The sequence below is a fragment of the Dicentrarchus labrax genome, unplaced genomic scaffold (assembly GCF_905237075.1).
Source record: "Dicentrarchus labrax unplaced genomic scaffold, dlabrax2021, whole genome shotgun sequence".
In the NCBI taxonomy this organism is placed as follows: domain Eukaryota; kingdom Metazoa; phylum Chordata; class Actinopteri; family Moronidae; genus Dicentrarchus; species Dicentrarchus labrax.
Genome location: NW_026136720.1, coordinates 3,148,709 through 3,164,234, shown reverse-complemented (window position 1 = coordinate 3,164,234; position 15,526 = coordinate 3,148,709). Strand labels below are relative to the sequence as shown.

At 44.0% G+C, this 15,526-nt stretch overlaps 1 protein-coding gene across 1 annotated transcript; it reads left to right on the top strand.

Moving 5' to 3' along the window:
* The first annotated feature begins 1,171 nt into the window (after positions 1 to 1,171).
* otud4 (OTU deubiquitinase 4) lies at positions 1,172 to 14,881 on the top strand. Its single transcript, XM_051381002.1, is given in 22 exon segments — positions 1,172 to 1,680; positions 2,827 to 2,910; positions 3,950 to 4,000; positions 4,105 to 4,151; positions 4,484 to 4,556; positions 5,275 to 5,356; positions 6,415 to 6,577; positions 6,970 to 7,018; positions 7,148 to 7,250; positions 7,408 to 7,472; positions 7,690 to 7,790; positions 8,127 to 8,224; positions 8,337 to 8,502; positions 8,589 to 8,721; positions 9,427 to 9,501; positions 9,593 to 10,349; positions 10,621 to 11,379; positions 11,639 to 11,679; positions 11,877 to 12,119; positions 12,122 to 12,545; positions 12,689 to 12,765; positions 13,505 to 14,881. Coding segments are annotated over 22 exon segments (4,350 nt in total). The 5' UTR covers positions 1,172 to 1,539; the 3' UTR covers positions 14,123 to 14,881.
* Positions 14,882 to 15,526: the final 645 nt, after the last annotated feature.

Sequence of the window (15,526 nt, the reverse complement as noted above, 5' to 3'; positions counted from 1 at the left end):
TATAAATATTATAAGTATTATAAATATTATAAGTATTATAAATATTATAAGTATTATAAGTATTATAAATATTATAAGTATTATAAGTATTATAAGTTTATAAGTATTATAAATATTATAAGTATTATAAGTATTATAAATATTATAAGTATTATAAATATTATAAATATTATAAGTATTATAAGGAAAATGAACTCAATGTATTAAAATTAACTGAATTTTTAAAACATTTGCTTTCAATATTCTTGTTTCTGAGCAGCTGTTGTAACAATTTCCTAAAATATTTCCAGGAATAAGTTTGTAATTTAATACTAATTAAAGGGAAAATAGTTTTATTGTATTATTATAAACTATTTCTACATGTCCAACAGACCTGATTGAACATTTCCTTTATAATCAGGAACAAACCACACAAACCTTTTAGGGAATATTTGGATAAAATCTATATTCAGTATTAATTCAATATCATCTTTCACCGTGTTTTTTAAAGAATGTCATTTTCCGGTTTCCCTAACTCCGTGCAGCTTGATGCGGCCCACGGTGGGCGGGGTCGTGCGGGGTTTCCACGCTGTTTTTGTCCCCCTCTTATCCACCACGTGGAGCTCTGGGCTCGTGATGTGACAGTGTTGCCCCGCAGATCAAACTTACCGGGTAAAACACGCACAGGGTAGCACGTGTTCCTCTTTACCACGCATTGTTTATGGTATTAAATGTTTGTCTGGGAAGTATAAGAAGTAGGCAAGGCTTTTATTTTGATAGCAAATGTCGGGGACACTAACAGGAAATGTTTTATTTTGAAAAACAGAAAATCGTTTTTTTTTGTATTCAATAAAATATTACATTTTTATTCTCTGTAGAAGTTGTTTTAGTATTTAAACATGCGATCAGTCGTTATACGTTATTCTAGTGGTGTTGAACGCGTTTATTTTGAAAAAAACAAATCAGTTTTTATATTTTCGTGTATTTATTTTTTTTTTTGTATACTTTATTTTTTACCTTCTATTTTATTTTAAACTCCATTCTTACGGTTAAGGATTTAACTTGTATATGCATGCTCTGTATGTGTGTATGCCACTGGATAAAGCATCCATCCCGCCGTCTACCCATCTTTATTTTGGTGGGAAAACCGGAAACGCTGCGTCGCGACGTGCCTCCAGTTGACGCCGCGGAGGAAGAAAGGGGGCGTGGTCTCCGCCCGTTGGTTAGCCCCGGCTGCTAACGCGGAGCTAAAGTTTCCCGCACTACTTTCACTTTGTGACAGTTCGGGAATAAACACCGAGTCCGGCGATGACCGCGGCTTCTTCCTGGAAAACGAAACCAGCCGCCGCCATTGTTTGTTTGTTCGTGCCTGCCTCTGCCTGCCTGCGCTCGGCTCGTAGATGCGGACGTTTGAGTGACATTTAACGGCTGTTATCGATCACTTGTAGCCGTTTTAAAGATTTTTTTTTTTTTTTTAGCCGTTAAATAAACGGTTGAGGCACGCGCGGCTACCCCCCCCTCCTCCCCCTCCTCCCCCTTCCTCCCCCCTCCGGTGTTAGCATGGACGGCGGCGGAAACATGCAGAGTCCTGAGGAGCGGGGGGCCGAGAGGTTAATGGATGACTACCTGAAATCGATCGGTTTGCATCGGAAGAAGATTGCCAAAGACGGCTCGTGCTTGTTTCGGGCCGTCGCCGAGCAGGTAAAGTGACGTAAAGTGACACCTGCGGTCGGAAGGAGCTAACAGTCGGTAGCGTTAGCTTCAGGGAGGACAGGTGACTTTAACTGGGCTGTTTGTTGTTGTGAGCTAGCGAGGGTTAGCCCGGGTTAGCCCGGGTAAAAGCTTCAGGTTATCTCACTGTAAACATTCATAAACTGCACTTCACTGTGTCACTTCTTACACATTTACTTATATATTATATAATATAACGTCTTTACAGTCACATTTATATATTAAAACCTGTTTAAAGTCACATTTATATATTAAAACCTGTTTAAAGTGCTCATATAACTTGTTTTTATCTTTTTACTTTTTAAATTCTGTTTATAAACTTCACTTCAATGTGTAACTTTTTACAAATTAACTTGTATATTATATAATATAAGTCTTTACGTCATTTATATGTAAAAAACAGTTTAAAGTCACATTTATATATTAAAAGCTGTTTAAAGTGCTCATATAACTTCTGTTTTTATCTTTTTTCCACTTTTTTTAAATTCTGTTTATAAACTTCACTTCAATGTGTAACTTTTTACAAATTAACTTGTATATTATATAATATAAAGTCTTTACAGTCACATTTATATATAAAAAAGCAGTTTAAAGTCACATTTATATATAAAAAAGCTGTTTAAAGTCACATTTATATATAAAAAAGCAGTTTAAAGTCACATTTATATATAAAAAGCTGTTTAAAGTCACATTTATACATAAAAAAGCAGTTTAAAGTGCACATTTATATATAAAAAAGCTGTTTAAAGTGCACATTTATATATAAAAAAGCAGTTTAAAGTCAGATTTATATATAAAAAAGCAGTTTTAAGTCACATTTATATATAAAAAGCTGTTTAAAGTCACATTTATACATAAAAAAGCTGTTTAAAGTGCACATTTTTATATAAAAAGATGTTTAAAGTCACATTTATATATAAAAAGCAGTTTAAAGTCACATATATACATAAAAAAGCTGTTTAAAGTCTATTTATAACTGTAATGCTGCTGTAGAGAGTGAATCTTATTTCATATAAAGTGAGATGAGTTTTTAAAAGCTGGTTGAACAAGTCATAAACCCACATACGTCATACCCTTTAATGTCTGCCTGTTTCTGTGACCTTTGACCCCGTCTAGGTGCTGCATTGCCAGAGCCTCCACACTAAGGTTCGAGCCCGGTGTGTGGAGTTCCTGAAGCAGAACCGAGAGATCTACGAGGCGGTAAGCACCGAGACGGTCCAACCAACGGCCTTTAAAACCATTGCAGTGCTTTTATTTTGGATTGGAGAAGGTTGTTCAGTCCCTTTAATGTATGAATGAGTGAAATAAACTCAATCTGAAATGGGATATTATGATATTTTGTCTAAATAACACAAGCAAACACAGCTTTGTTGCAGTTATCCCTTCATTTGGACAACATATGATGTGTAATGTGGTTGAAAAGAGTGCAAAATAAATAATAAATCATCTTTTTGCTCACCTAAAACCAGTTTCTGTATTAAAATACACCTAAAATACTCCTAAAGAGACGATTAAAATAATTGTTAGTAATGTTTAGATGTTGCAAGCAACAGAAAGTGAGATCCAGGCGTCGCCGATCGAAGGTCAGACAGAAATCATTAATGATTGTGCAGCTGCGGGGGTGAGACAGCAGCTGCGGGGGTGAGACAGCAGGTTTTACGTTTGAGCTGAACTGAAACTGAAAGTTTTGATGTCTGATCGTTTCACTACATCTCCCAGAATGCCGTTCAGCAACCGTCTTCAGTCTGTTCTGGGCGTTCAGGTTGATGAATGTGACTCATTTTTAAACAGGGGGCGTGTTTGTGATTCTTTTTGTCGTCCTGCGTCGTCGCTGCAATGCATTCTGGTCTCTTTTTTTTGGGCTCCTCGAGGTGTCTTATCCCCATATTTAATTAGTTTCTCCCCGTATGTCGCGTGTGCTCCTTTCACTTTGACACTGAAAGCTACCTGTTGAAGTCGAGTCAAACTCCACTGGAGCTGCTCATGAGGTTATCTGGATGTGATGGAGGAAGAAGAAGAAGAAAACAGATAAATTACAGCCATAAATAAATAAATAAATAAATATAATATTTTTAAATATTACATAAAGAAATGTTGATATTTTGAGTTATCTTTGAGTTAGTTATTTTTACTCTAATAATTAATGCCCTGTTTTGCCTCTTTAAACGTGTTTGGGAGTTCAAACACAACATTTAAGTCTCTCTCTCTCTCTCTCTCTCTCTCTCTCTCTCTCTCTCAGTTCATTGAAGGTGACTTTGAGGATTACCTGTACAAGCTCCAGGACCCGCAGGTACGACGGGATGAATGATTCACAATGTTCTGTTTGCTTTAGTGATGTGTTAATAACTGACGTCTACGCAGTGATATATATTCATGGTGCTCTCTGTTTCTCAGCAATGGGTGGGAGAGGTGGAGATCAACGCGCTGGCTGTCATGTACAAGTAAGTAATCGTTTAAAATGTGCACCCATTAAAGAAACGGTGGGGTTTCTTCTTTAGAGCGATCATATTGGAAGTGTTCTCCATCAGCCGGATGCTACTTATCCAATGAAACAACAATAAAACAAAAATAAAACACTGAAAACTTAGAAATCCTAAAGTAGCTGAACAGGATAAGAAGTTAAAACAATGTGAATCTGACTCCTTATTCCTTCACACTGAGTTAAAAGTCAGATGTTGATGAGTCATTTCCCACATGTCACCCCTCTCTCTCTCTCTCTCCCTCTCTCTCTCTCTCTCTCTCTCTCTCTGTTCGTCTCTTTGTCTTCCTGTAGGAGGGATTTTCTGATCTTCCAGGAGCCCGGCAAACCAGCCGTCAACATCACAGACAACAACTTCAAGGACAAGGTGAGACTGAACACACACAGAATTTTAAAAGTAAAATTCAACACAAGTTCTACTTTAACCTTTTCTGTCGGATACTACAACTGTCAGTCTGAGCTGTGGAGACAATATTGGAGTCATTAAATTACTTTGTGATGAAGTGTTTCCCTCTCTAAGGGCAGTATGAGTAGGGAGCGGTGTTAATAAGAACAAAGCAGTGAATCAGAGGAGTGAAACTTTATTTTCCGATGGTTTCACGGCGGTTAACATGGCCGCACCTCCGCACAACCCTGCGGGAAGGAGCCCCAGTGCTTGACTTCGGGTCAGACAGACACAGGCCTGCAGCTCTTTATGCATCCACGACACAGACAGACGCCTAGAAACTTCCCAAATCCAACAAAATAATACGAAAATACAGGCAGAGATAAAGACAACGCCACACGCTTCTAATGGGTCATAAATGATGATTGAGAGGGATTCTGTTTGTATGAATCCAACAATATTCAGTTTTTTATAAAGTAGAACAACTAAAAGCAGGAACGAGTGAATTTAAGTCTCTTTTTCTTCAAACCTGACTGAAAAGATCACTTAATTAATTTACTGTCGATTGAATGATCATTTTTCTGCAGGTTTCAGTCATTTGTTTTCTTTCTTTGCACTTTAAATTCCCGACAGAAGCTCTGCCACGCCGACTTTTTAAAGGCTCTAACAGCGTTTGTTTGTTTGTTTGTTTGTCTCTCAGGTGCGGTTGTGTTTCCTGAACGGGAATCACTACGACAGCGTTTATCCCATCAGCCACATTAAGAACGCCGCTCTCTGCCAGTGTGAGTGTCCGTGCACAAATGTTTCTCAACCTGAGGCTCAACTGAACCTCAATCTGACAGCAGCACCAAATATTACCTGGATTCTGAGTGGATTTTAGTACAGTACAATATTATCTATGTTGGGATATCTACAAAATGTTAACTTAACTTAATTCTTACACTTGACAAACCAATGAAAACACTTTAAAAACACTTTAATGGTGTAGTTTTGTCCCAGTTTAAGTGTTAAATGTGTTTGACCGTGACGCTGCCAGCAGGTGGTGAAATCTCTGCCGTGGTTTGGTGAAATGTTGACATACAGTCAGACAGTAGATATTTGTCAACCATCAGAAATGTTGTCACACTCTTGTAGCAGCTGTTGCTTTGATATGTGGTTCTAGCTGTATGGATAATAAGGACTGCTTTATGGCGTATAAAGATATTTCAGTATAACATTATATAGACAATGCTGCCCCACAGAGGCAGAGAGCAGTAACTACAGCAGCAGTACAGAGACTCTCTCACTCTGCCTTTAGAGAATCACTTTTTTTTAGCTTCCTGATCCATTATAAGTAGTTTGTTTTAAGGAAATGAACTTTAGTTTGATTGTTTACAGTTAATAACTTAAAGTATTTCTGTGTTGTGCCGTTTCCACCCCAAAAATACGACCAATTCACATGAAATTCACTAGACTTAAATAAATAAAAGGAGTTATCTTTATGCTAAGTTTGTTTATTTAGGAGGAGTTTAGTTTGTTTTCTTCCTCAACCTGAACTGATTTAGCTGCTGCCTCATTTTATGATGACGAATAACAACAAACTCAATATATCAACGAGGAGAAAATCTATTATTAAACTAAGCTTTAGTTTCTATCTCACATTCTAGTGTTTTTAGGTCAGTTTTGTAGCTACTGCAACTTAAAAAGCAGTTTTTATGGAGATTATATTGTTATTATATTTTGTTATATAGTAAAACAGAACAGGTTTTAACTCAATTTTGACCAAATATGTCAATTAGACTGTGAGTTGTGTCTCTCGGCGTCATTATCGTCTGTGTGTGTGTGTGTCTCTGTCTCGCAGCCGTCCTGTACGAGCTGCTGTACGACGGCGTGTTTAAAGTCGACCGCGGCTCTCTGGGTCCGTGCCAGCGGATGAGTCGACCCTCCGACGTCCTGAGTGACGACAGCATGCCCCTCTGTGGCAGCAGCGACGAGTCCGACCTGGACGCCGGCGACGCGCTCTGGTAGGGAAACAACTCAACTTCAGATTTAAATCATTAATTAAATGGCCCTTCAGCTTAGATTTGAGTGAACGTTGATATACAGACACATAATAACTACTTTAGTGATTAATAGTTATTTATTTCTATTTATTATTAAGTGAACCACAAAACATTTACTGTATATTTAGTTCCTTCTTGGCATATTTTTTCAGTCACTATTTGTTTGTTTGCACATTTCTCCACAAATTCACTCACATTTTTTACTTTAATTTCTCTTTAATATTGTTTATTTACACATTTCCTAAAAAATAGAGTATAATATATTTGTGTGTGTGTGTGTGTGTGTTTGTGTGTGTGTGTGTGTGTGTGTGTGTGTGTGTGTGTGTGTGTGTGTGTGTGTGTGTGTAATGCAGGGTAGAAAATGGAACAAGCACGACGACTACAAGACACCAGAGTTACAGGGTAAAAGTCACACAAACACATTTAATCAATCGTGTACAAACTGAACTACCCTCATTATTGAACCTGATAATTGACTGACTGTGTGTGTGTGTGTGTGTGTGTGTGTGTGTGTGTGTGTGTGTGTGACAGGGCCGTGGGCGTGGCCGGCACCTGCCTGAGAGGGTGAGACGTTCACTGAACCCGACTCTGTTCAGAAACATAGAGTATGACGTCTGGCACAAGACCAAGAGAGGTGATTCTAACAGAGGAAGTTCTGCTGTAACAGATGGCTGATTGATAATTAATCTAATTAATCACAGAAATAATCAATAAATACAATCAGGACAATCTGCGCTGATAAAAAACAACTGAATTTAAAAGTTTTTTTTTTTTTTTTTTTTTACTTCCAGCTCAACAGAAGATGGACTATTGCATCGCTGCTGGGATGCAGTTCACTGTAGGAGACCGCTGTCAGGTGTGTGGGTGGGTGTGTGTGTGTGTGGGGGTGTGTGTGACGTGTTCAATGTCCTGAGTCAATCTCTGTTTCCTCAAGAAGTGCATTTTTCATAGTGTTTGTGTGTGTGTGTGTGTGTGTGTGTGTGTGTGTGTGTGTGTGTGTGTGTGTGTGTGTGTGTGTGTGTGTGTGTGTGTGTGTGTGTGTGTGTGTGTGTGTGTGTGTGTTTCACCTGTAGGTTCGTCTTGAGGGAGGTGGGCGGAGCTACAATGCGACCATCAAGGAGGTGTCTCCCAACAACGGCCCAGTGACAGTTTACATAGAAGATCTGGGCAAGAAGTAGGACACACACAAACACACACACACACAGTCACTCTCAGCACAGACACACACACACACACAGTCACTCTCAGACACACACACACACACACACACACACACACACACACACACACACACACAGTCACTCTCAGACACACACACACACACACACACACTGTACTCTGGTTCAAGTAAAAGTTCTGTATTGAAAATGTAAGTAAAAGTACGGAAGTAAAACCAAAAGAATACTTATACTTTAAATGTAAACTTAAGTACAGTACTTGAGTAAATGTACTTAGTTACATTCCACCACTGTGTGTGTGTGTGTGTGTGTGTGTGTGTGTGTGTGCGCAGACAGGTCCCTCTGTGGAGTCTGCGTCCTCCTCAAAGTGATGAGAACAGCTGGAGTACCGTGGTCAACCGAGACAAGAGGCTCAGCAACGGACACGGAGGTGGTGGACACACACACACACACACACACACACACACACACACACACACACACACACTCTTTTACTGTGACTGTAGAAGTAAATTGTCTGAAACTCGTTCTCTCCCCCTCAGATTGGGAGGAGAGGGGTAAAGGCAGAGGAAGGGGGAAGCAGCAGGTCCCAGCATCCTCCTCTGTTTCCCAGGCAACAGCGCCGGGCTCCAGCGGGCGTGTGCTGAAGCAGCACTCCTGGCCCCCGCAGGCCACCGTGGAGGAGCAGGCAGTGGCGAAAGCCAACAGGTCATTGTGCGTAGACGGTACCAGTTTGTATTTGAATGTGTGAGCGGGAAGCAGACAGGTTGCCGTAGTAACACGTCTCTTTACAGGAAGTCCGTGAGCTCGGTGGAGGCGGCGTTCGGTCTGACGGAGGAGCAGCGTTTGGCCAAAGAGGAGGAGGAGAGGAACGTGGCGTTGGTGGAGATCCAGCTCAGAGACGAGAACAGCTTCCCCGCCCTCGGGGTGAGTTACTGATGATGTGTCCCCCACTGGTCCCTACGTACACCCGTAGATACTGCAGAGCTCACAGCACAGAGGACGGCAGGCTCTGACCTCAGATCTGATTCATTCATTCACATTACGTTGGATTATCAGTGAGTAACGTTCAGACCTTCAACGTTCTTTCACTGGATAAACTGATACATCTCATTGGTTTAATGTACAGATTGGAACTTCTGCCACTAGAGGGTCTCTCACGTCAAAACAATAATAAAACACAGAGTTTGGTGAGGAGGTGAAGCAGTGTGGCATCATGGGAGTTGTTGTCTTCACCACCATTGCAGTCAGCTTCTCCCGGTTAGGATTCCTTCAGTGTTCATGGTTCAGGAGGTTTCTACCGGGAGCCCAATGATCCACAGAGGTCTCCTCCTCTCCAACACAAACAGACCCGCTGATTAAAACCACTAAACACACTGAATAAAGCAGTTCCACCTTAAACACACTGAATAAAGCAGTTCCACCTTAACAATCACTGCTTCTCCCACGCTGTTGGACAGACAGAGGACGTCCCGGAGGGGCTGCGAGCCGAGCTGCTGCTAACGTTAACTCAGCTTGTGTCTCTGATAACTTAAGATCCAGACGTCCGATCACTAAAATCCTTCATCCGGTTCAAATCTAGAGTTAAAAAGCACCAAGATCTAAACAGTGGATACGTTTCTCCCCCCTCAGGTGCAGTCTGGGATGCAGGGTGATGGAGGGAAGAAGAAGGGAGGAGAGAAGAGAAGATCCCAAAGAAACAAGACAGTACGTTTGTTCATTACGTCTTTACTCTTCAGTAATAGATTACATTCCTACAACAAGAAAAAAATCTGTTTCTACTTCTCCTCTTCTCTAGAAGAGTCCAGTGGAAGACGTCAGAGCAGAGTCTCCGTCTGCCGGCGAAAGACCCAAATCTTCCACCCCGCCCCTCTCAGCTGCTCCCACTACACAAACAACTACACCCACCAACCCCTCCCTTCCTCCTGCAAAACCTCCCGCTGCTCCGTCTGCTGACTCCAATCCTGGTTGGCTGAGCTCGCTCAAGGCTTCGACGCCCAACATAAACGTGGCCACCACCGCCGCCGCTGCTGTGTCCAGCTCCACCTCCACCAGTGCTGCCCCGGTCGCTAAATCAAACGCACCTTCTTACGCGTTAGCTACTGGAGCTTCACCGAGTTCTCCTCCTCCTCCGGCTGCGGCTCCGACCACCAAACTGTCTGCTGTGCCTCCCTCCGTCCCCTCCTCTGCCTCTCTCTTCTCCTTCCACACCCCGACTCTCCCCGCTGCTTCATCACCCCCGACCCCCCACGCCGGCTCCTCCTCTACTCCTCCTCCCGCCTCCTCCACCTCTAAACCTCTCACCTCCTCTTCTTCCTCTCTTCCTCCTAAATCGTCCGCCTCGCCTCCTCCTTACTCTTCACTACCACCTCCCACTTTCATCGCTCCCATCGCTCCCTCTCCCAACGCTGCCGCGCAGGGCTTCCTCCCCCGTTCCTCCCCGCCCGTCTCCTCTCTCTCCCACTCCCCGAGTCCACCCTCCTCCTCCTCCTCCTCCTCCGTTCATCATGCTGCTCAGGTCCCCGAGGCTCCACCAGCCTCAGCACAAAGTCCAAGTAAGAAACTCTTCTTTCAGATCTCTGAGACGATCTGAATGCTTCTGTAGTTATTTCATATTAATAAATATAAATAAATAAATAATATAAAAATAATATAAATGAATATAAATAAATAATATAAATAAATGAATATAAATAAATAATATAAATAAATAAATAATATAAATAAATAATATAAATAAATATAAATAAATAAATAAATAATATAAATAAATATAAATAAATAAATAAAGTCTGACTCGCCTTCTTGTTTTCTCTTTCTCTTCAGATTCTTTGCCAAATATCGGAGGAACCCCGACTGCTGCTCAGACCTTCCAAAGCCACCAGATTCATCCTCAGGGGCCTCTGCCCCAAACCCAGACCCAAACCCAGACCTCAGTGCCCCACGATGGGAACCAAACCCAGCCTCCTCTGTCCACAAACCCAACCCCGATGCCCCAGGTGCAGCCCGAGGCCCAGTCCTCTCTCGCCCACCTGCAGCACCAACCTCAGTCCCACACTGAAGGGGCCTCTCTGCCGCAGACCCACATCCACCCGTCTGTCCCCCAGCCCCAGTACCTCTCGCAGCCCCAGTCTGAGGTGGCCCAGTCCTTTCACCCAGCTTCCTACCCCCACACCTCCCAGGCCTCGGTCTCCCAGCCTCCTCACCCCTCCCAAGTCCCCCACCCCTGCCTCTCTCTCTCCGCCTCCCCAACTCACCCCTCTCACCAGTCCCAGAGCCACAACACCCAGACTCAAACCGAGGTCCCGCTCCCCCCCGCCCAACCTCTGGCCGACTCCCCCGCTCACGCTCCCTCCCAGCAGTCGCACCCTCCTCCTCCTCACCCCTCTCACCCACTCCACTTACAGTCGGCACTTCCCCCTCTTCTCCCTCAACCTCAGTCCATCCCGGGAACCGTTCCCCTGCAGCAGCTGTCCCAGCTCTACCAGGACCCCCTGTACCCCGGGTTCCCTCAGAGGGAGAAGGGCGACGTGGCTCCGACTCCCTCCTTCTCCAACAGCAAATCAGGGGAGGATCTGCCCAAAGGTGAGCTGGACAGGAGAGCTTTAAATCTGTAGCTGCTAAAGGTTATTTATTATTATTTGATTACTGGTAAATATTGTGTATATATAGATAAATATCATTTTCATGATTGTGTTGGTGATAAAAAGTCAGAAAATTGTGAAATATCTAAATCTAGAAACCAAAAACATTAGCTTCCCATGGTTCCAGGTACAAACTCTGCTGTGTACAGAGTAATATTTATATTTATTTATATTTATTTATATATATGTTTGTCTTCCAGATGTCAACATCTTGAGGTTTTTCTACAACTTGGGTCTCAAGGTAAGACAAAAGGATGAGATGATAACTCCACACGTGAACAGAGCCACTAAATGTGCTCCTGAAAGTTAATTAAACAAAGTTACGGATGTGAAATAGTTCTTAAATTAAATTCACTGTGGTCTTTAAGAAGTCTTTAATAACCCCTGCTGACACCTGAGGAAACCCTGTACATGACTCTGTTGTACTCCTCTCTCCAGGCCTACTCCATGCCCATGTTCCCCCCCTACATTTACCTCCTCCCCCTCCAGCAGGCTCACACCATGCACCCCAAGCTCCACTCCCGCTCCCCCTCCCCCTCCCCTACCCCCCACTACCCTCCCTCCAACCCCCCCGCCAGGCCCCAGGAGGCGTACCCCCACCCCCAGTACCCTCAGACGTCAGCGTCTATGCCGCCTCAGTACGAAACCCCGCTCCCCGAACCCCCCGTCCCCTCAGCGATCGCGACCCCTCCTTCAACCAGCCCGGGTACCCCGTCGCCCAGCCTCCGCCCCACGGCATGTCCGGCTCCTCGCTGCCATGGCAACAGCACCAGATGCCCCCACCCAGAAACCCCGGCTTCCCGGTGGAGTACTCCACCCAAAGTCCTCCGTATCCAGGACCCCCGCCCTTGTCTCAGGGCTACCACCCGGGTCAAGCTCCGGGACACCCGCCGTACCCTCAGAGCGCGCCCCTGTACCCCCCCTCATCACTGGGGTACCAGTCCCCATCCGCCCCCGAGGAGCTCCAGGTGAGCCAGGGGGCGATGGAGCAGCGTCAGCCGGCCAACGGGGACACGATGTCCGGCGGAGGCCACGGGCGGGTCCGCGGTCCCGCTGCTGTTAGCATGGCTAACGCTAACAACAGGACTGTGATGGTTCCTGGTTTCGGTACGTGGACGTCGTTAAATAGTTCTTATAAATAATTATCTTTAATAATTAAAAGGATTTGTAGCTGATAAAGTTTTTAAGTTCCAGTGTTTGACCACCAAAGGACAAAATGTCTCTAATGGGAAGCTTTTCTTTCCCATCAGCCCTCAAGAAGGAGCCGGGAGAGAGTTTACCAAGATCAGTGCTGCTGGTGGATCCACCGCTCAACAACACTCCTATAGTACGACACACACACACACACAGAGAGAGACACAGAGACACACACACAGAGACACACACACACACACACACACACAGACAGACACACACAGAGAGAGACACACACACACACACACACACACAGAGAGACACACACACAGAACACACACAGACACACACACACACACACACACACACACACACACACAGACACACACAGAGACACACACACACACACACACAACACACACACACACACACACAGAGCACACACACACACACACACACACACAGAGACACACACACAGAGAGACACACACACACACACACACAGAGAGAGACACACACACAGACACACAGAGAGAGACACACACACAGAGAGAGAGAGAAGACACACACACACACACACACACACACACACACACACACACACACACACACACACACACACACACACACACACACACAGAGACACACACACAGAGAGAGAACACACACACACACACACACACACAGACACACACACACACACACACACACACACAGACACACACACAGACACACACACACACACACACACACACACAGAGACACACTGTGTGGTATATTAACAGTAGTATTTGTAAATCTCTCTCTGTCTGTTGCTCTCTCTCTCTCTCTCTGTCTCTGTCTCTCTCTCTCTCTCTCTCTCTCTCTCTCTCTCTCTCTCTCTCTCTCTCTCTCTCTCTCTCTCTCTCTCTCTCTCTCTCTCTCTCTCTCAGCTGATTTCGAACCCTGGCGTCAAGGATGTCCCCGTCTCCATGACAACCATGAAGACCGGCAGCACCTCCTCCGGCTCTCCGTTGCCTTACGACCTCATCTCCAAGACGACCGTCCCCGGCGACGGCAACCCCTCTCGCGGTTACCGGGGCCACCACAAACCTCTCCACCCCTCCGGCCCTTACGTCCCTCTGGGGCCGCCGGAGCCCGGCCAGGTGAGCTACCTGCCGGCCGCTGCCATGGCGGAGGTTCTGTCTGTGGGCTGCAGCACAGAGGACAGCTGGGAGGAGACGATCGGAGGAAAACAGACGACCCTGAACCACCGAGGGCCGAAGAGGAGCTACAGAGGAGGAGGAGGAGGGGGGGGAGAGGAGGAGGAGGCCATGATCGAGGGAGGATGCCTTACAGGAGGAGACATGGAGGAGAGGGAGGGGCGGGGCTTGGCTATGTCCAGTTTAACTCCTCCTCCTCCTCCTACAGGGGGCGGGGCCGCGAGAGAGGATATTAGCTCTCAGCCAATGAGAGGAGAGGACACCTTCCTCTCCTCTCCCCACCGAGCTTCTTTGATTTCTGCTTCGGACGTTTGCTTTTTGTTTTCCTCGTCCAGTCCTCGTCACTGATTGGTGGATGGGATTGATTGCACACGCACACACACACACACACACACACAACGGACACCAGAAACAATCAGATCGATCAATCGTCTTCTGTCTGAAGCTCCGTAATCAATGTGTCTAAAGGCTCCAGCTGTCAGGGTTTCTTCACGGCAGGTGGAAGTTTCTCAGCAGTTTAAACTCGTAGTAACTGTTTCCTCCTGTTACATTAACCCAATCGCTTCAATCTTATCCAAAAGAAAACAACTATTTCTATAATAGGACGTCAGAATTCGGACTCTCCTGCGTCCCTTGAACGCCACATAACAACTGCGTGCTTGGCATGTCCGTACAGCTTTAGACACATTTAAACACAATTCTGCAACAAGCGAGCACTTTCTTCTCAGCGTGTTAAACATTTGATTTAATGTCACTAAATATGATTTAAGAGTTGGTATTTCTGCTTTAAAGCCAATAGGATAAATAAATAGGAAGAGAGCTCAAACTGAAGCTGTGCGAACGTCGTCTTTGGTTTGTTTTAATTGTCTGCTGCTGGTCTCGTGTCCCTGTCCTCTGTGTAAATGTCTTCTTTCCTGGGTTTTGTTTTCCTTTTGATTATGTTTGATTAACTCTTGAGAACTCTAGAGATTCAGTGCCTTACGTTTGCTGCTTCTTGTCTTTTTTTTTTTCTCCTGAGTTTGGGAAACACTGCTGTACAGAACAAAGGCTGTTGTTGTCTGTGTTGGATTTTTCTATGCGGTTGAATAAATAAAACTTTGGTTCAGATGCCGTTGCGTTTCGTAGACGTTTATTTAATCAGAAACTTTCAGAGGGACGAGGTTCAGCTGGTGAACGTCGGAGCTTAAAATCTAATTCAAGATAAATCCCTTAAATATTGTTTAAGATTTTTAATTTGATATATAATTCTCCAAACTTAAGACAGAAGCTGTGACTTTGAATCTCTGTTTGTTTTGTACGAGATAAAGAATATAAAACTACAGTAATTTATACAGAATAAATAATTAAAAGTCACATTTGAGACATTTGATGGAAGAAATACTGATATTTAACAAATGTGCTACGTAACAATAACAGTGTAACAATACTCTGGTTAAAGAGTTTACTTAAGTACTTAAAATATACTTTAAGTATCCAAAGCACTCAGAATATAATTACTGATGCAGTCACATTACGGTTTAATAACAATGTGAATTTACCCTAATCAGGGTCATTACTTACACCTGTGTTTACCCTAATCAGGGTCATTACTTACACCTGTGTTTACCCTAATCAGGGTCATTAGTTACACCTGTGTTTACCCTATCTATAAGTTTGCAGATCCTTAAACTTCTACCAGGTTTGTGGAGAACTAATAACATTCCCATCAGCCTCAGCTGTACTTTATAACTAAATATTATACCCAATGACAGA